Raw genomic sequence first — 24,855 nt, 5'->3', positions numbered from 1 at the left:
ATTAGATTGTAGGCCACCACTATACTATACCAAACTGACATTTTATGTAAGCCCAAATATCTCTGCCACCACTCCTTACCATAATTTTGAAGTTGTGCTCCCCTTTCTCCCTTTCCAGCCAGAAAGTTAGAGATTGCAATCTTTCTGAATGATACAAAAACCTTTCCAGCCTTCAAGGATGGTTCATGACTAATTTTTCCTAAGTTTCTCATAACTTCAAATGGCTGTTAAGTGATTGGTTGTAAGTCAAATACTATCTATAGCATTCACATACTGCAAGTAGAATGACTTGTCTTGCCAATTGGCCATTGAGTATTCTCTTAGTTATATCTGATCCATTTCATAAATTCCTGGAGCCTGTAGCTACATGTGTCAATAGTGGTCTTCCTAAATTGATTATTTTCAACACAGGAACTTCTATATTTGTCATTTATGCATGAAGGCATACTCTTTGTACAGATATTATCAGTATGCCGCATTGAGACTGGTAAATAGTAACTGAATTTTAATGATGAAATGTAAATACCATCAATATTGCAGTTACTTTTACTGTGGTAATTGTGGTACAGTAATTAGATAAAAAGATATATTGCATTATTATTAGATATATTACATTACATACATTTAAAAAAATCTAAATCCACAGTGGAAGTTAATGATAAACAGACTTAACCCACATTCTTTTCTCACCTTTTCTAATCTTAAAACTTACCTCCATAGCCTGTGCCAATCGTTCTTCCAAGGCCATATAAGTAAGGAACTGGGGATCCACATACGAAATTGCTTGAGCAACCCCAAGACCATCCCCAAATTCATCAAGTAGCCTTTAGGAAAAGATAGTGTTATTTTTTAATCTCTAAGTAGGGATGAAAACATGTGCAATGATGCTTAAAAGTTTGTTTCTGAATAAATATGACCTTACATGATTAATTTATACATGGTAAAAAAATAAAATTTCTGCTATTTCCTAATCAGGAATGAAAATAAATAGAATGTAAACAGTAAAAGATTAGTTGTTTAATGAGGCTACTTCTAGAATTTCAGGACATTAGTGAACTAAATGACAAACCGAACACAGCCTTGCCAGGAAAACCCATTTATCAACATGAGTTCAGTTCTTGAGACTGAAATGACAGAGACATAGCAAACTATTTTCCTATTTTTGCCTCTCCCATCTCTTTCAGCGTTCTAATTTTCTAACTCTTTCAACTTACTCAGATCTCTCTCAAACAATTAAGCATTTGATCTATGTAAAGCCGGGGTGTCAAACTCGATTTCATTGATTCGCATCAGGGTTGTGTTTGACTTTGTTGGGCCAGGGTTGAGGGGCCAGGGTGGGAATGGCCAGCTCGACGTCACTCCTGATGGGGGTGCCTGTGGTGGCCTCAGCTCTCTGCCAGCAAAAACGGTCTCCCAAGCTCTGTTTTGGCTGCACGGCCTCCTGCAACCCTCCTGAGCTCCGTTTTCACTGGCAAAGGGTTGCAGGAGGCTGTGGCAGCTAAAAACGGAGCTTGTGAGCCCATTTTAATTGACAGAAGCACTACGGGCCAGTACTGTGCTGTTTCCAGGGCGGCCCCGTTGGTCAGATCTAAGTACCCTATGACAATCAGAAGCAAGTGACAACTACTATTAAGCTGAGTTTGGTTCTGATGCCCACCCTTGTCATATATTTCTGATACAACATTAACAAGAAGCTCTTACACCTATCATGGACCAAGGGTTTCATTCTGCAATTCTATTTCAAATAAAATATAAGACAGATTATGTACCGAAGATAGCAGAAGAATCTACCAACCTCCATTCAACATCTAGGTCTTCACTCATACTGGAATCATCTTCTAGATTGTTGTTCCCATCTAACATAAAAAAGCCAGGATGTACAAAATGGCTAGCTTGATCATTTTCTTCATCACTGCTACTTTCGATTTCTTCATGGTATTGCAACCAAGGAATCTCTCCATCCTCTAGAGAAGTCTGTTCCCTTTATATAAAAATGAGAAAAGCTATATAAAATATAGCAAATACAAAATTTAAATTACATGTAAGCAAATAGCATAGAAAGTACAGAATCCTTTATTTATGCTGAGTGCTAACAGTCAAATGCCTGCAATCTATTTTCAACAGACATCACTTTAAAAATAATAGCACAGTTCAACAGCATAGCTAAAATGCGATACTTTATGAATGATATTTATATGTGATATGTATATTTTTATCTTAAGATACATAACAGCATACAGCACAGCAATAACCTAAAATGTTTATTATGTTTTTTTTAAATAAATAAATAAATAAATATACAGATATCATTTTTGCTGTGATATAAAGAGACTGCAAGACAGTAATTTTATTCTGGTGGGGACTGAAGAAAGAAATACATTTTACTTCTATGGCTGTCCATCTTAGATGCATAACTCTGGACAACTAACAGTTTACAACAACAACAACAACAACCACCAATAAATTCCTGTAATAAAACAATGATATAGTTAAAAACCACCAAAATATTTATATGATCTGAAAAGAGACCAGTGTAAACAAAGACTCTGCACCTGTGGAGAAAGAGTTCCTGAAACCCTAACCCATATACCTTTATACTGCTGTCATCACAAAGATTTGCAGTGGCAGCTAATACTGCCCTGTCTAGATTTCCAAGCTGCCTAGATCCTATTTATTTGTAGTTGCTATTATCAAATCAACATTATTTAATTTACTTTTCTTAACATGGTTAAGCTTTGTGTATTAAATAAATATCATGCCAATATTATAATTATTGGGTACTTTTGTGATTATTTCTTGCTGCCTTACACTTAATGTTTTCATTTTGTTTCTAAGCTGATATATTATTGTAATGGGAGCCAGTTTGGTATAATAGTTAAGCATAAGGCTAAAAACCAGGACACCATGAGTTTTAGTCCTGACTTAGGCACAAAGCCAGATCAGTGTCCTTCGACCAATCAGTTTCTCTCAGCCAGAAGGATAAGGAATGGTAAATTCTTCTGAAAAACCTTGACAACAAAACTGTAGGTACTTGATCAGTCTCAGAGAATCAGACACAACTGAACAGAGGAAAATGAATGTAATAAATAAATAAAAAGTAAGGTTCTACATTTAGGTAAGAAAAATACACAGGTACAATAATAACTGTGAGAGGGATCTTGGCGTCCTAGTGGACAATAATTTAAATATGAGCCAGCAGTGTGCAGCAGCTGCCAAAAAAGCCAACACAGTTCTAGGCTGCATTCACAGAGGGATAGAATCAAGATGACGTGAAGTGTTAATACCACTTTATATTGCTTGCTAAGGACACACTCGGAATACTCCATCCAGTTTTGGTCGCCACGATGTAAAAAAGATGTTAAGACTCTAGAAAGAGTGCAGAGAAAAGCAACAAAAATGATTAGGGGACTGGAGGCTAAAACATATAAAGAATGGTTGCTGGAATTTGGTATATCTAGTTTGATGAAAAGAAGGACCAGGGGAGACATGATAGTAGTGTTCCGAAATGTCAGGGGTTGCCACAAAGAACAGGGAGACAAGTTATTCTCCAAAGCACCTGAGGGCAGGACAAAAAGCAATGGATGGAAACTAATCAAGGAGAGAACCAACCTAGAACTAAAAAGAAATTTCCTGACAGTTAGAACTATTAATCAGTGGAAGAACTTGCCTCTAGAAGTTGTGAATGCTCCAACATTGGAAGTTTTTAAGATGTTGGATAGGCATTTGTCTGAAATGGTATAGGGTTTCCTGCTTAAGCAGAGGGTTGGACTAGAAGACCTCCAGGGTCCCTTCCAACTCTGTTATTCTATTCTAACACATCTATCTTTTTATGTAGTTAAATTAGTCCAATACAAAAAGAAACCAAACTATGTTAGAAAAAAAAACAGTGGTGCATTAGATTTTAGGTTGGAGATATATCGGTTAGGATTACCTGGATAGAATTTCAAAAGAAAAGAATTCAATACATGTGGAAGATTTTGAAAATTAGTATTGGATAATACATCCATTTAAATCTGAAAAAAAATGGAAACTACTATGGCTGCATAATGAGCTGAAATTTTAAAATAATATATAGGAGAAAGAAGCATGCACATAAATCCAAGTCTTGAGTGTGACACAACAACCTGAATATACAGTACCAAAAGCTCAAAATCAGCTGAAGCTGCAAAAAATATATATTAAAAATGGACCAAACAAAAGAAAACAAGGATTAAGTAGATTTGCTGCTTGAGAAAGCGAAACATCAATTTGTAAGCAAAAGGCTGAAATTATCATATTCTATTTTGCAAGATGAAACTTTTACTAGCTACTGTAGTACTCACACATTTCTGAATCCTTTTGAATAATATTTGTGTAAATATGATCTAAAAATCTGTTTTCCACAGAAGTCCTAAAACTAGATAAAGAGAATCTATTTATATAAATAAATGAAAAAGTATACATGTTCATTCATTTCTTGAGAAAATGATTCAAAAGACTAAAAGTCTAAAAAGGTTTAATCAATTTGAGATTTTGTTTTGATAAATCTGCAGATTTTCCCTATTTTTGTATCTGAATGTAATATAACATTTGATAAAATTAAATAATCTGTATTATTATTCTAAATATGACTTTGCACTAAGGCCAAAATATTGTAAGCAAGATAGTAACATTAAAATTAAGATCAGTATTTTTAACTATTTTTAGACTTTAGCATTTTGAACTAAGCGTCTTTACTTCTCGAGTGGGAAGTATGCATTCCAATCTAGATAGACAAAGATCAACTGATTCTAATGTACTTTCCCCTAAAAATGTTGATATCATATACATGCTTACTATCTGTGTTCACATAAATGAATCTTCATATTTTCACTATTCATTAAGATTTATATTCTTTAACAGCAACAAAAATTAAATCATTAAGGGAAATCATTGACTTTAGGGACACCATGTTACTATATGATTAAAGTCTTGTCACAAAAATGACTTGTTAACTTGCATTTAGCACTTTTTAAGGAAGTGCTGCACTTCAGAGAAAAGCAGCTCAGAAAGAGATTGTTTGTTTAGGCAATCTCTTCACTCTGTGAGGGGAAGATTTAAAAAATGGGTCAGGCACAAAAGAACAATGCCAATTGATTCTAATGGCAAATATGTGATGGAAAGAGAGAGATGTTGCAAAGGTAATAAATGTTGACATTGAAAGCAAAGTTACATTTTCATCTTTAAAACTCCAAATATTTGCTGACTGAGGAAGTTGCTAAACGAGGTCTGCCTGAAGTATTGAGATATTTCAGAATGCATGTGAAGCAATTCCCTTTGTTTTACCCAAAACAAGAATGCAATTTTCTTGTTTTACCCAAAACAAGAATGCAATTTTCTCCTTTTTAGTTTATTTTCTAAAGTGTTTAAATGCTTTAAAATACTGCGCTGGTTGCTATTTTGGCATTTATGACAATTAAATAAATGGCCAAAAAGCGTAATAGTATACACCAGAGAGAAAAAGCAAGACAGTAGTATATATATATTACATAATTCCTTGTTAATTACTGAGGAATATAACAAGAGTATAATATATTGTACAAATATATTTTATGGAAGCCTAAATCTTTGTGTGATGGTAATTCTCTTATGAATTATTCCTTCAGTTACACTTGCCATTTTGTAAACCAGTCTCATTTCATGTAGTGATGGGCCTAGTGAAAAGTTAAAGATACAACCCTATATCATAAACCAGTTTTAATGAGCACCCAGCTGGTTATTCTAGAGTCAGTTGTAGTGAAATATTTAGTTTGCTGTGCTTCCTTATGCTTGTGCACAGCTCCTTCGTTTAGTGTTTTTTTAGAATCCTTTTAGATTTTTGTTTTAGATTTTTAGCTTTTCATATGTAATAACTTATTCTGATATATTTTTATGCTTTTTAACTCTATCCCACCCTCTTATGCTGGTCTTTGCCTATAATAAAAATATTTGATTTGATTAGTGCATAAAAGGATTTAGCCTTTTATTCCACAGCTGTTAAGCTTAATGAAAAGTCTTTAAAAGGGGACATTATCTAAGGCTTTTTGAAAAATCTAAGCAGACAGTTCCTATTGGTTCATCCTTCCACATGCTTAACAACACCCTCAAAAACCTCTGTTCAATTAATTAGATAAGACTTTCCCCTAGAAAACCCATGTTGGGTATTCTTCAACAAGGCCCGTGTCTCCAAAAGTTTGGTAATTTTATCCTTAATAGCGGTTTTCATTAACTTCCTTAGAACAGATGTTAAACTGACAGGCCTATAATCTCATTCATCTCCCTGTGAGGCATTCTTAAAAATAAAGAGTTACATTAGCTAACTTTCCAGTCCTTCACCTCAGAGCCCAAGTATAAAGAGAAGTTACATATTTTAGTTAGTAGGTCTACAATTTCAATTTTAAACTCCTTAATAATCCTTGGGTGGGTGCCATTCAGGCCTGGTCCTTTTTGAAATGTTCAATTTGTCAATAAGATCTAGCACGTCTGTTATCACCAATATATATCTGATTCTTTCCCTGAAAACAGAAACTCGGGTTTAGGAAAGAGATTGGGCAAAAAGCACCCTTTCTGAAGCTGTCATAACTTGAATAGTGGTAATTGTTTGTAAGTTGAGGACTACCCATGCAAGTTATATATTTATTTAAATTTAATATATGTTTAGCCTGTTTAAATATATTTTGAAAATTCTAAGTTTTTGTTGTGTTAGAGTTTTTAAGAAAGAATATTTTAAATTTGAATTTTAGTCCTTCTTCTCACTCAAGGGTGTTCTGATTCTATCACTGTTGCTAAGGTTAGAAAGATCAGCAGCTAGCTCAAGTCAGAAAAGCATTCCAAAATTGTATTAAACACATCTTCTCCTTCAAAATCTCATACATAATTCCTTAATCCATACACCTCCCTTTATGATCAATTTCCACTCAATTTCTGTGTTTCTCCTTTGCTCTCAGTAACACTGTATATATACAGTATAATATAATGTAGTAGTACACAATATAAACATTTGTGTATGTACATTTTCTACATTGTGTGTAGATTACATAGTGCATAGTTTTTTGTTTATAAAATAGCAGTTTTTTTGTTTATAAAAAAGCACTTCATGATTAGAATGACATACCGTGATTGGAAACCAAAATCATTATGTTCCTCTTCCACACCACTGCTATCACTCTGCTCTTCAGGTTCCTGTTCCTCTTTGCCTGGAAGTGTCTCCCAGCTTTCATCACTGGAGGACTGATCTTTCACAGTCACAGAAAAGTAAGAAGGCAGGGATGCAGACCATTCACCATCACTGCATTCTGAGCTGCAATTTGAGAGAGTCCAGTTGCACTTAAAGTTTGATAGTTAACATTTGCCATGATTCAACCAAGCTGAGCATAAAATGGAAAAGATCTAAAAGCATCTCTAGTTTCCCCTTTAGATATGAACATGCTCAGGTTTGGATGATTCTGTCCCGTAACAGTAGGAGATAATTTCCTACTAAAATCATACTATAAAAAAAAAATCCCTTATGAATTCTCCCAGGTGAGACCAAAAAAAAATAAAAAAAAAACCCCTACTGCTTCTTTCATTCTGAAATCCTAATCTTACCTCTTATCAAAGATATAAAATACAATATTTGTAATCTGAAGAAGCACCAAGAAAATTAGGATCTATTTTATTAAAATCCTCTCTTGGATAATAGACTTTAGAATCCTCAACAACATTAGACTACAACTGGCCTGATGCAAAGAAAAATAAAACTTTCTTTAAATTCATTTCTGATATGAAAATGTGTATTTAATAATACAAGACTGGCAATAAACATCTTTTAAACTTCTAAAAAACATGCTGAGAACATGATGAAACAAACAATTTTATGGACAATCATATATTACTCTCTTTTTCTTCTTACACATACCTAACTGTTAAACAGAAATTGTAAATAAATAATGAATGAATAAGCAGTTGGTAGCTTGGTGGAATCAAATTTGCTAAAGGTAATTTGCTCCTATAAACATCAAGATTATCAACCAAATCACTAGATACAGAATAGAAATTCCTGAATATTTTAAAGCTTTTATTTTTATATATAAATTATGGTCTTTGTACTATTTTTCATTTATCTCTTATTCTCAACATTACATAATCCCAGTTCTGAACTATTTACTAACAGGACACCCCTGGAAAATTTCAGTACTTTCTAATTACATTTAAAGTCCAAAGCCTTTTTCTAATGATATTGGACAGCAATGCCTGTAAGCAGTAAGGGAATGATTAACAGCAAACTTGGAATGCTGCCAGTTTTAAGACGTATTATGAATACTTCCATTATGTTCTATTTTTCTTATTAAATAACTTATATCACAAAGTAGATTCAATATGCAAAATAAAAGAGAGATAAATCTAATGTAATAATAATAAGAATAGAAAAATAGCATTGGTCTTTGTGATGGGTTTGTTTTAAAAAATCTTGAAAATTTTATTTTCATTCAAATCTAGGTAATATTTTTACTATAAAATACTTTTACCATCCTAAAATTATGAAACTAAAGCCTTCCCATTTAAATACTAAAATGGTAGACATAATTTCAGAATATTTTGCTTGTGTTCCAAATCTACTAAACCCTTACTTTAGGCATATACTGTACAAACAAATCTAAATCAGTTTGAGACTTCCAAAAATCCTCAGCCTCCATCTTAGGCTTCCAAAAATTGTATTTGTTATTTGAAGGTATGTTTCATCTTCAAGAGACCCCAACTGTACACAATGGGATATTCCTCACCCCCAAGGAAAGCAAGGCAATCACCTGGGAGAAAAGTCGGAGTAACGTATTAATCTTAGGTTAATGTTTCTTCCTTTGGAAGCCAGGTTCAAGGTACAAAGCAAACTGAGCATTTCTCAATTCTTCAACACAGATTTAAAGGGGGAACATTTCTGGCAGATTCATAATATTTGACAGAGATATAGTGAAAAGAAAATGCATTCAAATATTCAGAAAAAACATTGTAAGCTGTGATAAATTCCATTCACACACACCGCAAATCTTATTTATTAGGAAGTATCATAATCCTTTAATAGTGATTATGTATGATGAACCTTCCCTACAACTTAAATTTCAGTAGTAGTTTTGGCAGATGGAACATTTCAGTTTGAACATATTTGTGCTACCTTAACCATACGTCAACAGGTTGTATTATTTTGTATAATTTTCAGCTTAATCAAACCTAAGAAGTGCATTAACACTGCATTTGTGCAGTTCAAAACAAATAGAACACAATGGAAAGTCTTGAAGCATAAAACTAATTGAAGGGGTGGTAATTGTTTACCTTGTATTTGCTCTGGAGGGTTGCTCTGGAGGGTTTCCCAACCCTTTGGACCAACTTTTGAATTAAGAGGAAAACTCTCTTTGATCGTATGAAATGGGATATTACCTATGCATTTAATCATGTCTTACACTTTTCAGTTCATTGCCTTTTTTCTTTTTTTTACTAACTACAGACACAGTACTGAACATAGGCAACTTTCTATATGCCAATAATTGTTAAATGCTCTTAGGATGTTTAGACAATATCACTGAAAAAATTAAGTACATTTATGCTATTTCGTTGTTAATGTTCATTGAGAGATCATTCAGCGGAATTCTTATGTAACAGTCGTCTTCTTACTTTTTCCCTCAAAAATCATTACAAAAGACTAATGGATTGGCTATAATCTTAAAAACTAGCCACACTAGCTTGTACAGGAACATAGGATTGTAAGGATTTTGATGGCATTCCTCTGAACACATTTGAGTATTTTTCTATTCCAGTAAGATGATTTGGGATCCAAGCCATGTTGCTGCAGAAGTCCCTGAAGTATTCTTCTTGGTAAAATAAATTTATTTCCAAAAACAAAAGTACTGCAAATCACATTTTTGTAGAGTTTCTCAAAACATTTATTTGCTTATTGATAGAAAAAAGTACATGAATATATTTAGCTGAAACTAAAATTTATAATGTGCTTCTAGGAGTTAAGAAGGAGCAACTAGACCGGAGCGTTTGGCGCTTTGGGGGCTTTAAATGGGCTTTCGGATCCTCATTACCATGAAAAAGAAGAAAAATCACACTTATCTGAGCTTGGAGCTCATAAAAAAAAGTCCTGCGAGCTGAGACGGAATGGAAAAACTGAGGACCATTACCAAGGAGGCGTCTTTCAATTCAGTCAACGAGCTAGCAGGCTAGAATAACCCATCCTGAACTGTCCTGTTGATACCGTGGAGAATGTGGCATTTAAAGGTACAGTGCCTGATCCAGAAAGTTCTAAGTACAACACATAGTTGGAAGAAATACTTTGTTCAGATACCACTATGATATCTGAAAAGGAATTATAACACTGCAACATTGAGGATTCAGGAATTTTTGGTCCATTTTAAATGTACACATATTAACCAAAAATGATAAAATATTTGGAAAATGTAAAATTAAACTTCTTTTTAAAACTTACCTGTCATCTTCATCTTTGTTGGAATTAGATAGATTTATACCACAATCTTCAAATTCATCCCAAAAAGCACTATCATCTATTTTACTTTTTTCTTGAAGACTTGTATTGTGTTTCCTTGGTTCATTTTTTACTTTCTTTTCAGCCAATTCATACTCTTTGGGGTCAAAAATGATATTAGATTTTTTTTCTTTACTATGCTTTGAGATAATTTCAGCATTGCATGGCTGATCATCCACATTATCAGTCCACATTTTACTACTTCTTTTTTCTTCCTCTTCATTCATTACAGACTGTTTTTTATCAATCTCACTAACAGGATTCTGTTTTCTAACTTTGGGTCTTACTACCAATTCAGCTGAATTCTCTTGGTCCACTTTCATGCTTGTAGTACTCAGTGCATTACAAATTCCAACATGTGTCCTAATTGTAGGCTCAACTGTACTGTTTTTCTGTTCTAAATCATAAGAAATAAGGTTACTTTTTGCTAAAGTTTCATCATTAGATATTTTCGAAAGTGACTTGTTTTGATAAACAGTATCTGATTCTATGCTAGAAAGTCTTCTAAAAGGCACTAGTCTAAGATCTTCAAAACTTTTACTTATGGTATTATGACTGAAACTAGGCAGATGTGACTGCAAATCACTGAAGGAGTCCATATCTTTTTCTAACCTAGAAAGCATATTGTCCAGTTTTTCTTGAAACAGTCCTGTTTCTTCTTTAGCTAATGTGATAGCATTTTGGAAACCATCTTCCTCTCCATCACTGCTGTCTGGTTCATAAGAGTCAATGTTTACAAAGGCTATTCCATTCTGGCCATGAAGATTATTGCACTCTTCAGAAGTAGACTCCACATTGTCATTAGAATTCTCATTGTTGGCAACATTTTGGTGATCACACAAATTGTAGCACGTTGGAGAAAACATGGAAGTATCTATGGTGATAGCGTGGTTAGAATCAGCTTCACAAGCAGGTTCTTCTGATCCAATATTTGGTAATAATGGCGCATCTACCAATGGAGAACATACAGGAACATGTGGACTGGAACCTTTATATAGAATTATAAAGAAAGATACATTGAAAGGATAAGACCAGTTATTGGATTATAAAATAAAACAGACATGATAAAAATCAGTAATTAAAGATACTGTATCAATCTACAGCTGTTTTTTAAACAAACTAGCAAAGTGGTATAGGCTCAAGTATAAATTATCAGAACATAATGAATATATACAGTACGTCATTTAAAAAAAGTGGCTAGATATCAAAATCTAAGATATTTCTCATTTTTGGAAGAAAATATATTTGCAACAATTTGCAATTCTACCTCATCTTTCAGTACTACATCAATAAAGTTATTAATATGCCATTTATTGGCATTATTCCAATGGAAAAATAATTTGAAAAAACTCTTGGTTTGTTGTGAATAATCAAGCACACAAATCAGGGATCTTCCCTCCATTTTCTTCAGGGATACATAAAAACAAGAATGTTCAGCTTGTTAACTTGCTCAACAAACTATATTAGAATTGTAGAACAAATAATGACTTTGTAGATGTAGCACTAAAGAAATTAAAGAGTCACCTCAAGATGAGATGGATAGCAAACAAACAAATCAATCAATCAATAAGGATAAAGATTTAAAAAATAAGAGGCATAAAGAGCAGATGCTAGCAATAAACCCACATTCATTACCATGCTTAACTGTTCACAATAAACCAGCATTTTGAGTTCTCTCTATGGCTGAATCAGACTATGTATTTAAACAATGAAATTAGCTGTAGCATGCTATATAATACTTCCAAATCATTATACAGTATTAATTTGCTGCCTCCATTATGAACAATCTTGTTCTGAAAATCTTATGCAATTGCCTACTAGAAAAAATAGTTTTCTTATAGATTAGGAATAGGGTATTTTATCATTAATAAACAGAATTACCCCAAATATATAGTATTTCATTTAACATGGTACAAGAAGTGTCATTACTTTGTGAACAGATGTTTCATTGACTGATTTTAATGGATTCTAGATTTGCTTCCACATTCCCCTTATCAAATTTCCTCTTTAATGTTTCTCATTTAGAAATAAATGATGAAATTTGAGATATTTAATTACTGATGTTCACTTCTGATTACTATTCTAATGGTACACATAATATCCTTTATTGAAATTCACATTCTATGTGTTGTGAATCAGCTTTGGTAAAATAATATGTAAATGTGTGAAATAAATAGAAGGACATCCTACGTAATATTGCCTCTATGACTGCAGTAAAACAATTGAGGGATATTATTTTGTACAACTTAATTGAAGAAAACTTCTAATAGTTCTTAGAAATTTAAAATGCAAGCAGATTTAGCAAAATCACAGAAATTTGATAGTATTCAAAATAGAAAGAAGCAATCATATGTTAATAATTTTGAAAGGCAAACTATACCAATTAAAGCAACCTGAAAAATAATAATGAATTAGAAATTATAAGTATGGTAGATAATAGCATAACTATGAATATCCCAAAATATTAATATTCAAAGATATGATATTTGAATGTATAACAAAAGAAATTGAGCACTAATAACCTACTTTTATCATCTATTTTATATAAGCCAGGCTGACTTAAAAATAAATAATGCAAACTTGGGAGCAGACTTGGATTACACATAATAACTACATATTATTCAGATATATGTTATAGATAAAAAAGATCAATACGATATATCCAAATTATGTTTAATTCACAACATCCTAGCTTTTTGTACAATGTTTGTCCTAAGTTTTCTCTGAATCAAATAATAATAATTTGTAATTATGTGACACACACACAATAAATTTTCTTTTAGAACACTGTCTAGTTCTAATCCTTCACATTCTTCTGTCTGTTGGTTTGAATATCTTTCTTGATTCATCAGAGATGGTCTAAAACTGACATAGGCATGTCTTCTTCCATATCTTCTCCCAGTAATAGTTTGATAGCCTCCTGTTGGTTTTGGCCATGTGGGTTTTCCAGCTTCCTGACCCATCACTGCAAGAGAGGGGGGAGAGGGGAAAGGAGGAAAATGTAATTCTAAATATAACATAGTTTTAATTAATTTAATTTTAATTTTAATACTAAACATATTTGTGGTATAAATATAAATGCCAACAAAAGAATATCAATTAGCATGAAAGCAAAGAATCAATCAATTATTCTAGTGACAGTAATACAGGACTCATGTATATCAGGGGTGTCAAACTCTATTTCATTGAGGGCCACTGCAGGGTTGTGTTTGACCTCGGGAGACAGGATAGGCGTCGCCAGGCTGGGCATGGCCAGCTCAAAATCACTCGAGGTGGCCTGAGCACTCTGCCAACAAAAACGGGCTCCCGAGCTCCATTTTTGCCTGACTGCTTCCTGCAACCCTCTTCCAGAAAAAACGAAGCTCGTGAGCTCCATTTTCACTGGCAGAGACACCATCAGCCAGACCTTTGCTGTTTCCAGGGCAGCCCCCCGGGCCTGATCTAAACACCCCCGTTGGCCGGATCTGAGCCCTGGGCCTTGAGTTTGACACCCATTATGTGTATCATATTTGTGAACGTCCTTGGCACAATGTAAAGGATTTATAATTTTTAATATTCTAATGTATACTATAAAGTATGTTTTTTTTTAATTTAGTGGAGCAGAAAGCAGAGTAAGAACTGTCAAACAAATCACTTTTCACCTTTCAAATTCTAATTAGTTCTCTTAATACTAAGCAATCTTCCATTAGAAAAATAATGACTCAGCTAGAGGCTATTGCAATGTCTTCTAGCCTTAACTATATTAGACTTTATAAAAGAAAAGGGAGAAATGGAGAAGTAAAGAAAGCATGTGTGTGTATGTATGTCTCTTTATAAATCTGGGGGCTATGGGAAATAAAATGAAGAGACCTGAAAGTTGGGGACATAGCAAGTGAGCAGATATACAAGCGTTCTAAACTGAACTAGATAAGTGAATTATTTTATATAAGCAAAATTGGAAACAAATCCATGCCAGACAGATACTAAGCATAAATTTAGTTTATTTCTGTAGTTAATATCTGTCTCAATTAGCGAATTGCTTAGAATTGGTTTGTAATATCATAGAAGATTTTCAATATTGTTATAAAACTGAATTTGGGTAATGCCCATTTTGTTGACGACTTACCATTTTGTGATACTATATAGTGACTTATACATTTTCATATTGTATATTAAATAAAATTTAATATACAAATCATCTTAGACAAAATATTTAATGAAAGATTTTGCTCATGTTCCTCAAAATGTTCAGCTATCTTTTGGCAGGAAAAATCCCTTAATTTCTCAAAATTTCCATAACTATATTTGGAATGGAAAAGAACCTGACTAAATAAATAAAGTTTAAAACTGTTTTGTATTCTGAAAGTCAGCAACTGTCTTTCTTTATATTTAGAACCTTATTTGTAGATTTATAGACCATTTTTCCTTCAGGAGCCCAAGGTTAACCTCTATAATATTTCCATTTTTTTAATAGAAATAATCTTGTAAAATATGTTGGGTTGGGAAATAATATTTCTCAAGACATCATTTAAACTCTATAACTAGGTATGAATGTGATCTTCTCTAGTCATAATTTATTACTATAATCACCATGCTAGTTACTTATCTTTTAGCTTCATTATAATATCTTCTTAAAACTGGTATTTTACCAGTTTTCACCATTTCCCACCATAAAAATATTTTTGCATACTATAGGCATTCTAATGGTAAACATTTGTAATAGCTTCTATAAAACATCCACAAAATCCAGCAACTCCACTAAAAAATTAGGGTTCAAAAGATGGAATATGAGTATGTTTATCTTGAAAAATTAAATTTATAGGTTGATTTCACTTTAAAATATTTGAATAGCATCATATACATTATAATTTAAAACTCAAATTGTATTCCAATCTTTAGCAGATGCATCAAAACTCTGAGATACAGAGGATGAGCTAGTTGGCTTATAAAGCTTCAGAATTTCTTAACTGATATCTGACATCAAGACTGGAAGAAGTTAACTCTTCTTCAACATTTCAATAATAATTCTAAAATTAAGAATTGGGAGGGACTGTATGTAATGAAACACATGTAGAACACAGGAAGATCACTACAAATAAATATATTTTTTATTTCAGTATTTAGTTCCTTCTGCAAGTTATTGTTCTTTCAAATTCACATTGTTTGTATGAAGTTATACTTACTCCAAATTGTATTGGATGGTCTCTCACAGGGGTGTCAAACTCGTGTCATGGCGATGTCACATGACATAACAGGACTTCTCCTTCACTAAGCCAGGCGGGGAAGGGACCAGCACATGACACATCCGGCCCATGGGCCATGAGTTTAACACCCCTGGTCTATCACTTCTGAATGAAAATTTAATTCATAATTTTTCTAATTCTTTCACCTTTTATCGTTGAAATGAGAATGAACTCTGTGATATGAAACTTTGGGCAGGACATTGAAAATTTCTATAGGAGTATGTGTATCTTCTCTGTTGGAATAAAAACTACATTCGTTTCAAAGGAAAATAACAGAGTCGCAACTAGCAAACGTATCCGGCTACATATTAAGATGAAGCCTAAATATAATCTTGCTAGTTAATGAAAAAATGTAATAAGCATATTCTCTTTGACTATACAATTTTAATCTATTATATTTAATCTGCATGTTAATGCTAGTAATATGATTTCTTCATCTATAATTCAATATACTATATATTGGATTTATATTCAACCAAATAAAAATTTGTATACATGTCTGTTTACTTACTATAGACCTATAATGCCATTATATATTTTTCTATCAAAAGTAAACCTTACTGATTTCAACTAAAGTACTACAAAACATTACCAACAAAACATAAACGTAACATAAAACCTTGCCAACATTTGCTTAATATACTTTGATTTCTATCCACACAATCCATTTTACATTACAATTAGAGTAGTGGAATATGGAAAAATATACTTTGAGTAACACTTAGATCACATCTGTCCAATAAGTTAATAATTTATGATGTATAAACTGATTTTATAGGTTTAGTTAAATTGAACTATTGGTTCAAATGCCCAATGCTTATCAAGGCACGTTTCATGCTCATACTTAATTTGCAATCATTATCTTTTCTACAACTTGATTCACATCACAAAGCCAAATCTGGGTTCTAGGATTACTTTCAATCCATTGCATCTCTGAATAAGATTGTCCATAGACTGCCGCTAAAGAGGTTTTCTGAACTTTGATTTAACATTAACCAAAATAGCCAAAGAATAGAGGAAGAAAGATTCCTCTCAAGACAAAATCTTTGTAAACTCATGATGTGTTTTCAATAATTTTCGCTGCAACATCTGAACTGTCTCTTATATGTAGAAAGTTGTTCCTGAGTTCCATGTATATTTTCATCAAAGTCTGATTATTTCAGAATACCTACAATTCAGCAGGGTCCTGTAAGAAAGTACTTCAGTCTGAGCCATATTTTCCCAGTATGTCTCTTTCTGCCATCTGTCTGTCCATTTGATCTATCATTTTATTTGTCCATGAAACCTGTATGATGCCAATCACATGATTTTAATTAGCACCTTTTAAACCAAGTTTAAAAGTACCTCTTATTTTTAAAAAGTGCCTAAAAGAAATGCTACATTTCAATTAAGTTTTCCATTGCTTTTAATAAGGTTATTGTCTCCTACAGAAATTGAAAAAAATACTGACCATATAGGGAGCCAGAATGGTAAGTATTTCATCAGAATATTTCCAATGATGATAGAACCATCCATATGAAATTCAATTTATTTGGTTCTAAAAATGTATGGACTTATTACCCATAGTTTAATAACATCCATTCCTAAAGAACGCAATGACTTGGGTTGTAAACTGAATATTTAACAAAGTAGGCTGTTCTACAAGGTAAATGATAAATTAAATTATATTATTTATATGCGCAATCATTTTTATTTATTTAATTTATATTGCCACCTCTTCACTCATGACGACTCAAGGCAGTTTACAGAATATAAAACCACATTTAAAACAATAAAACTAATAAAAAGAATCAAATACATTAGTATAATACAATCACCCCCCGCCCTGGCAACAGCAGAACACATGAGCCATTTAATGGGTTCCATCCCACTCTGGGTTCCTTGGGCCTGCTGTCAGAACCAAGTCTTCAGCACTTTCCAGAAGAGTATAAGAATGGGGGCCATTCTAATCTCTGGTGGAATGATGTTCCAAATAGGGCCATGGAGGAGGCCCTTTTTCTGGGTCCCATCAGGTTTATCTCCCTTGGGGATGGGGCCCGCAACATTTGCTGTCTCCCCGCTCCAATGGGTCAGGTAGATTGACCAGCAAGAGACGGTCTCTCAGATAGCCTTGTCCCAAGCCATGAAAGGCTTTAAGAGTGACATCCCGCACCTTGAATTGCACCTGGAAGCAAATCGGCAGCTCCTGCAGTAGAGGTGATACTTGTGCACACTGGGGTCTGCACTATAAAATTACTTAATAAATAAATAATAGTAAATCAACTTTATTTTGATTTACAGATATACTGTGATTATAACCATAGAATTCCCAGCATATCAATTGTCTGATAATTCAAGTTACAATTTACCTACAGGGTATTTCAAGATTACTGTCTAATCTAATCAATACATCCTAGAAATCTTGTATCTGCATAGACCATCTTAATAGGCCATTGATCAATGGTATAGCATACTAATAATTTTGACAACATCCTATTTTAATAATATGCAGTACTTACATTCTTATTACTTACACACTTTTCTAATCTTCAGGACCTTAAATACTGACCTAATCACACTGAAAGCCTGGAAGTAATGGACTGTTTTTGTTTGCCTTATCTGGGAATTAATAGGAATCTAGTTGACCCAGGTGATAAGATTTGGAATACATAGTTTCTATTATAGACAATATGCATTAGAATCATCATTTGCAAATGTTCCTATATTCATTACTTGAGACACTTTCTTGTAGCAATATATCTATACTATATTGATGTAGTTACCTTTGATAGTAGAATCTGTCAGTCTTAAAAGAGAAAAATGATCCTAGCCTAACATCTAAGAAACTATTCTTCCCACTACAACTAAAAAAAGAGTTAAAGAATAACTCTTGTGGCTATAAAGTTCTAAGATCTGTTTCCTGTGAGTTTTTTTATTTTAATGAAGACAAAAGGACATGTTTTAATACCTTGCAACAAGTATGTTTTGCCTGTATTGTTTCTCCTAGGAAATTTAATTGTATCTTGTAACTCTTACTGAGGAAATAACCCACCGGACCATTCCCTTTCAAGATAAACAATATTATGCAAAGCACAGAAAGGTGGTGAAATGTAATGGACAAAGAAAATTAAAGGCAGAAAACGATTTAAAAAGTAATACAGATTTATTATTTTATGCCAACACTTTTCAATGTACCTCTCCATGCTTATCTAACCTTGCAAAGCTTTCTAGTTTCCATTCATGTACTATTTTATACATTGTCTTTTGCTTTTCAAATTTCTAATTCTTCATATTTCTAATTCTCTCTTTCTGAAGAACCAACTCCATTCAACCAAGGTTCCATGTCTTTCTGGTCTTAATGGAAGTTCTCCTGCTAAGTCAGTGATGGCTAACCTTTTCCGGAGTGAGTGCCCAAAGCACATAAGTGTATGCGTGAATGCGTGTGCACATGCCCGAACCCCCAAAATGCAAAGTGCACGTGATCCCCATGCATGTGCCCCACCCTGTGCATGTGTGTGCGCCCATCACATGCCCCTCTGCATGCGCCTCCCCACAGTCTTTCACCATATTCTCACTGTACTAGGACTATTCTACTTTTTAAAAAAATAAAAAACCTCAAACCTTGGAACATTAGACCAACCCATTCTCATATTTATATCATCTTAAAAGTATTGTGAATTACTTCCACTGATCAGAATATGCAGTTTTTGAGGGAAGATCCTTCCTTGCCCATTCTATGGGAAATAAGCTACTTCAATTCTATCTTACCAGATCTAAAGGCAGTCTTTTACCCTGCTTTATTGTCACAGTATTGAAGGAGTGGTATTTATGTCTGCTCCTCAAAAGTTCTGGCTGGTGCAACATCCCTGCAATTACATAGCTGCAACCTTTACTAGTTTCCTACAATCAACGTCAATTGTGAAGGCAGGAAATTGCAAATGGTGACTTTATGACATCCTCGCTAAACGACAACATGGGATTCGCTTAAAAAGATACTTTTTAAATAAATCCTTTCAATAAACAAAATTTATAATTACCATTTATTTTTCATTGTATAGCCAATTTTATGTCATTAACACTTTGCCTTTGAATCAGGGGTTCCAAAAATGTAATTAACAGATTCTGCAGCCTGAAAGAGTTGGAAAACTTGGAAAATCATACTTTCAAGCACATATGAATGACTAACTCTTTTTTTCTACATTTTTCTCTGTAAATCTTTTAGAACTTTACTTTAGAAGCAAGTTTTCTTTCTGAGGCATTTCTGTAAAGAAAATCTCTTAACAATTTTGTGAATCTGTTCATATTCTGTTAAAAGATAATATTTCCTTATTATTTAATAATTTATAAATATAAAATATAAAAAATGTAATAATTTATAAATATTTATTAATATTAAAATAATTTAATAATTATTTTTCTTATTATTTATTATTTAAATATCAGTAACCAATTGTAAGAAACTCTTATACCTTATTTATATAGCTTAAAACTATTGAAACATTGATACTGAAATACCGTGTACAATATATTTCACTGTTGCCAGCTGAAAAGTTAAATACTCTTATAATTACAGCATCAGCCATTTTGAGATAACTATTTCTATTACATTGCTCTGCCTCCAGGCAATTACATTTTTATTTTGGTAAAAAATATTGCACACAACACACACACATACATCTTAACTTTAAATCATGACAAAAAGTACAGAAGAAGTACATAACATCTTATCCTGATATTTTCATTGATTCATGTTACATGCTATTTTGTCCAATACAGACCTATTGCCTCCCTCCACCCTCTCACATTAAAATTTCTCATGAATTCTTCCTTCTCTAACCACTCAGTTTTAGAATTGGGAGGACATTACCTTCATTTAACTGTGGGAAAAGAATAGGTTTAACACTCTTAAGCATAGATCTTAGAATGTAACAATATTTGATCTCCTAAAACCCACTCCATATCAACTGGCATCATATAGCACTTTTTACTATTAAAACATTTAATGTAAGTTCACTAAAAAGGTAAATGTAAAGATTTCTCTATCCAGTCATGTCCAACTCTAGGGGGAAGTGCTCACTATAACGAGTAGTGCTCATCTCCATTTTTTAGCTGAGGGACCCAGCATTGTCCTAAGACATTTCTGTGATCATGTATCCAGCATGACTACGCACAGATGCACACTGAATGCTGTTACCTTCCCACCCAAGTGGTGGTACTTATTTATCTATTTGCATTTGCATGCTTTCAAAATGCTAGATGAGCAGGAGGTAGGATAAGGATGGGAGCTCACCCCATCATGCACTGCTCAGGTCTCAAACCTGGACTGTCAGCTTTCCAGGTGACAAGCTCAGTGTCTATAACTGTTGAGCCCTCACTTCCTCTGAGTGTATTAAATGCAGAAACAAACTCTGCCACATTATAAATGAACATTTGAAAATGCATCTTCAATTTAGACATTTTAAAAATTAAGAACAGTACCTGATTTAGCATGGCACTCACTTTCCATTTAATTTATTAAGTGTACAACTTTTAGAAGGTATTGCACTTAATTAAAATCAAATGAATGTATAAATACAATCAATCTTTCTCATTTTTATTTTAACCAATGCACTAAACCTTTACCCATATATTTAAGTTCAGTAGTTTTTTTCTTATTTTCAGCTAAGGAAATAAAAAAAGAATGTCACTTGCTAAGATAGTGCCTTGCTTTAAATATCCTCAATTCTGATATGTGGATAACATTAAGTCATCAGTTGCTTGTCACCTAGAAGCATTTTTTAAATAAAAGAACATAACCTTTTCTGACCATATATTGGATCACACCGTTTGATGGTAGAGTGAAAATGAAAATGTTTAGCCAGACTTAGAATAAATGTTCTTATATTCTATGAAATGCTAGTTAATGACTAGTTTTGATTGGTCAAGAGTTAAAATGATATTCAGGGAAGAAATATGGACTAGGAAAATAGAATCATTCCAAGTACATTTTGCTCAAATGTGTAAAGCTTTAGTTTAGCTTACTTTGTTATCATTGCACATTGCAAATTAAATGCCTTCTTCAGTGTACATTATAACTATAAAAATAAAAACACAAACATTCATCCTTTACTTTCTATATAATTGAAATTGCACTATACTATAAAATTCAATATGATTACTGCCCTAGGATAGAAGCTGTTTTTCCGTCTATTTGTTGTTGTTTTTTAAATTAACCTGCACAATCTGCCAGTTGGTAATAGTTCAAGAAAAGGGTGCCCAGGATGAATTATACATGCATACATGATGTAAGCCAAAGTGGATAAGAAATATCTATCCTATATACAAGCACAAGATGTGTGTGTGAGGAGGAGGGGGATGATTCAGAACTGTTTGATGTGATGGAGCCAGTCTTTTTTCTATTTACCCAAAAGTTTTAGCTACCTCTTGATAAGACTGATTTGGTATCAAATTAGAGAAAACATTCTGATGGGGAAAGAAAACCTAGTAAAGATACTGTATACGTGTCTGTCCCAATTTAAGAGTCGCATAAAAGAGAAAAACATATTTAGGCCCCTCCAGGCTGCTTAAAACAATTCCCCACTGCCTACTTAGTTTCTGGTGTACAGAAAGCAAACGCTTCAATGCGGAAGAGAGCCATTAGGTTGGTTCCGGCCTAAACGGACCAATTGAGAACACGTCCCCAATCTTCCCCAACCCAGCAATCTGGACAGTCCAAGCCTGACAAAGCTGTCAAGTGAACCTCACCCCACCGCATTCTCCCCGTATTCCCATTGACCCGAATAAAGCCTTTTTTTTTCCAGAAGCGAGCTCAAGATTCAGCTCTTCACGTCCGCAATCCCCCCTCCCCCCTCCCCGACCCTCCATCTCTCCTTCCTGCCAGAATAGGATGCCGTATCGCGCAACCCTGTCACCGCGCCCTCGGCCGCTTCCTCCCCTCAGCTCAAGCGACCCTGGGGATCAGCCTCAGAATAACCCAGGGCATCAGCCCAACCCGGACCTTTCCTCGGACTGCCACAACCAAGATCAGGCGGAGGGGGGGGGGACCGGCCTGGAAGGCGCGGCCTGCTTTCCCTCCTCCAACACAGGCCGCAACGCTGAGACAGGTAGGAAGCGGAGGGCCAACCAGCGCCACCGCCTTCTTCTTCCCACTCCCCACATGGACACAAGCATCTCCGGCCCGTCTCTCGCCCAGCCTTCGGCGGCCTCCAAACTCCGGACGCCGCCACTTACCCGCTTCCCAAGCCAAAGGCCGAGAGGGCACCACCAGCGGCAGTCGCAACACACACACGTACATACACACACACACACACACACACACACACACACAGAGAGACGTTCTCCGGACTGAAAGCTACCCGAGCCAATCCAGCCCGCGGCCTGGGCAACGCCGACCAATCCCGGCTCTCACCTAGCCGACAGGGCCCAATCGAGGAGGAACATAAGACAGAGATTGGATGAAACAGCCCGGCTCTCTGTGGGCTGGGGGTGGGGGGGTTGGAGGTTGCGGATGTCTATCCCCACCGCCTTTCCCGGGCCGTCGCCGCATCTGCGACTCCACCTATTCGGAGTGATGCACAGCGTCGTTGTGTGCTCTCCTCTCGGCAGAGCGCGCAATTCTCTTTTCACCTCCCCCTCTCGCTCTCCAGGACTTCTAGAGAGAATGGGCTGCTTTTGCTGTCATCTCAGCCAGAATCGCAGAACCGAAAGGGGCCATTTTGCCCAGTCCCTGCGAAATGCAAAATACAGCTTAAAAGAGAGCCCGCTGTCCTGCATTGGAAAACCCTCCATCTGCCTAAGGCTCCACTGTCAAGTTCCTCATTAGGAAGTTTGCCTTGGTATCTAATCTGAGTCCGCCTTTTTATAAATATTAATAATAATTTTTAAAAAAAACCACTATTCCGTGGCCAGCTCTCTGGGAAATAAAGAACATGTTGTATTCTATCTGTGTGATTCTTTTTCAGGTATTTGGGGAGCGCTGCCTTCTTTCCCCTCCGTGTTCTCAATCAGGCCATCTTGACCAATAGAGTTTTTTCATTTTCCAGCAGCAAATTTTCCGGGGACTTAGGCAGAGGTTTTTCCGATGCCCTCGCGTCAAATCAGCAGAAACTAATCTTTATACAAAAAGCAATAACATATCACCGGAATCCACTGTTACAACTCAGGCGTAGATTATTTTTGAATATTTTGGCTAGCTTCCACCCCTCATGCCTCAAATGTTTAACGTCTTGATAATTTTCACATCCTGGTGTATAATGAGAAATACATAGAATGTTATGCAACTATCAGCCTAAACAGTCCTCTAGATTTAAGTCCCAAATAATGATAAAAATAGAAGCCACATAACTTAAAAGTTCTAACCAAGTTTTTAAAGTGTCCAGTACACATGAATATGTTTTCATATAGATAGTTTGTGCATGGTGATTTTTATTTAAATATGTCAGTGATCAAATAAGTCTTAATTTTAAAATCAGGCAGCTTTACATGTCAGTAGGGAAGAGACTTAAAAGAAAATTTCCTTCCCTTAACACCTAATTTAGCTTATAGTAAGAATGCATAGTCAGGAAGAATCACTTTATATAGATTAATTTTCTGCCTGTAACTAGGACATCTGAAATAGACACTGTGGCTTTGAAAGTATAAAACTCATAGAAGGTTGAAAGGCATTTTTCTTATAGTATAAAATAATGGCAATGAGAAAACTGATCAATTCACCACATCATGGAAAAACAAGTATCACCCTTGATGTTTCTAAGAGATATATAAATTGCCTTGTAGTAGGTCAAATTATTTAACCATGGAGGAAGCTCTCTGGTCAATATTGTTTAACATTAGTGTTGCAATCTGATGTTTGTTTTATTAGAGTTCCAAAGATTACACTGCAGACCTACATGCAAAACAATTTTAGTCTATAACTAAGGTATCAAAATAGCTATAAAACATGATGGTATTGCAACAATACCATAATATTTCCTTGCTACTGCACTTACTTTGTTTTCATAACATCTACATAAGTAAGGGAATAGCAAATATAGTTTTTGTTTAGTTTAGATACAGTATGTAGAATTAGAAGAAGGCATAAAAAGAAGATAAGAAACATTTTGCTCTCATTTCTCTGCAGCTGAATGCTATTTATCAAAT

General features: G+C 34.4%; 1 protein-coding gene across 11 annotated transcripts in view; it reads right to left on the bottom strand.

Annotated features, from left to right (window-relative positions):
• PJA2 (praja ring finger ubiquitin ligase 2) overlaps positions 1-23,273 on the bottom strand; it is a 46,150-nt gene extending 22,877 nt beyond the window's left edge. For 5 of the 11 annotated variants that reach the window (XM_032213668.1, XM_032213669.1, XM_032213674.1 and 2 more), the window contains exons 1-6: positions 22,948-23,053; positions 13,281-13,481; positions 10,460-11,504; positions 7,112-7,297; positions 1,796-1,981; positions 713-824 (exon numbers count right to left, since the gene is read on the bottom strand). In XM_032213668.1, the coding sequence (XP_032069559.1) occupies positions 713-824; positions 1,796-1,981; positions 7,112-7,297; positions 10,460-11,504; positions 13,281-13,481; positions 22,948-23,011 (1,794 nt within the window). In that variant the 5' untranslated portion in view covers positions 23,012-23,053. The other 6 variants (XM_032213673.1, XM_032213671.1, XM_032213672.1 and 3 more) reach the window with 6 other exon arrangements.
• Between the last annotated feature and the right edge of the window lie 1,582 nt (positions 23,274-24,855).

Source organism: Thamnophis elegans, chromosome 3 (assembly GCF_009769535.1).
Source record: "Thamnophis elegans isolate rThaEle1 chromosome 3, rThaEle1.pri, whole genome shotgun sequence".
In the NCBI taxonomy this organism is placed as follows: Eukaryota; Metazoa; Chordata; class Lepidosauria; order Squamata; family Colubridae; genus Thamnophis; species Thamnophis elegans.
Note: the sequence above shows the minus strand (reverse complement) of the source record. Positions and strands in the feature narration are given on the sequence as shown.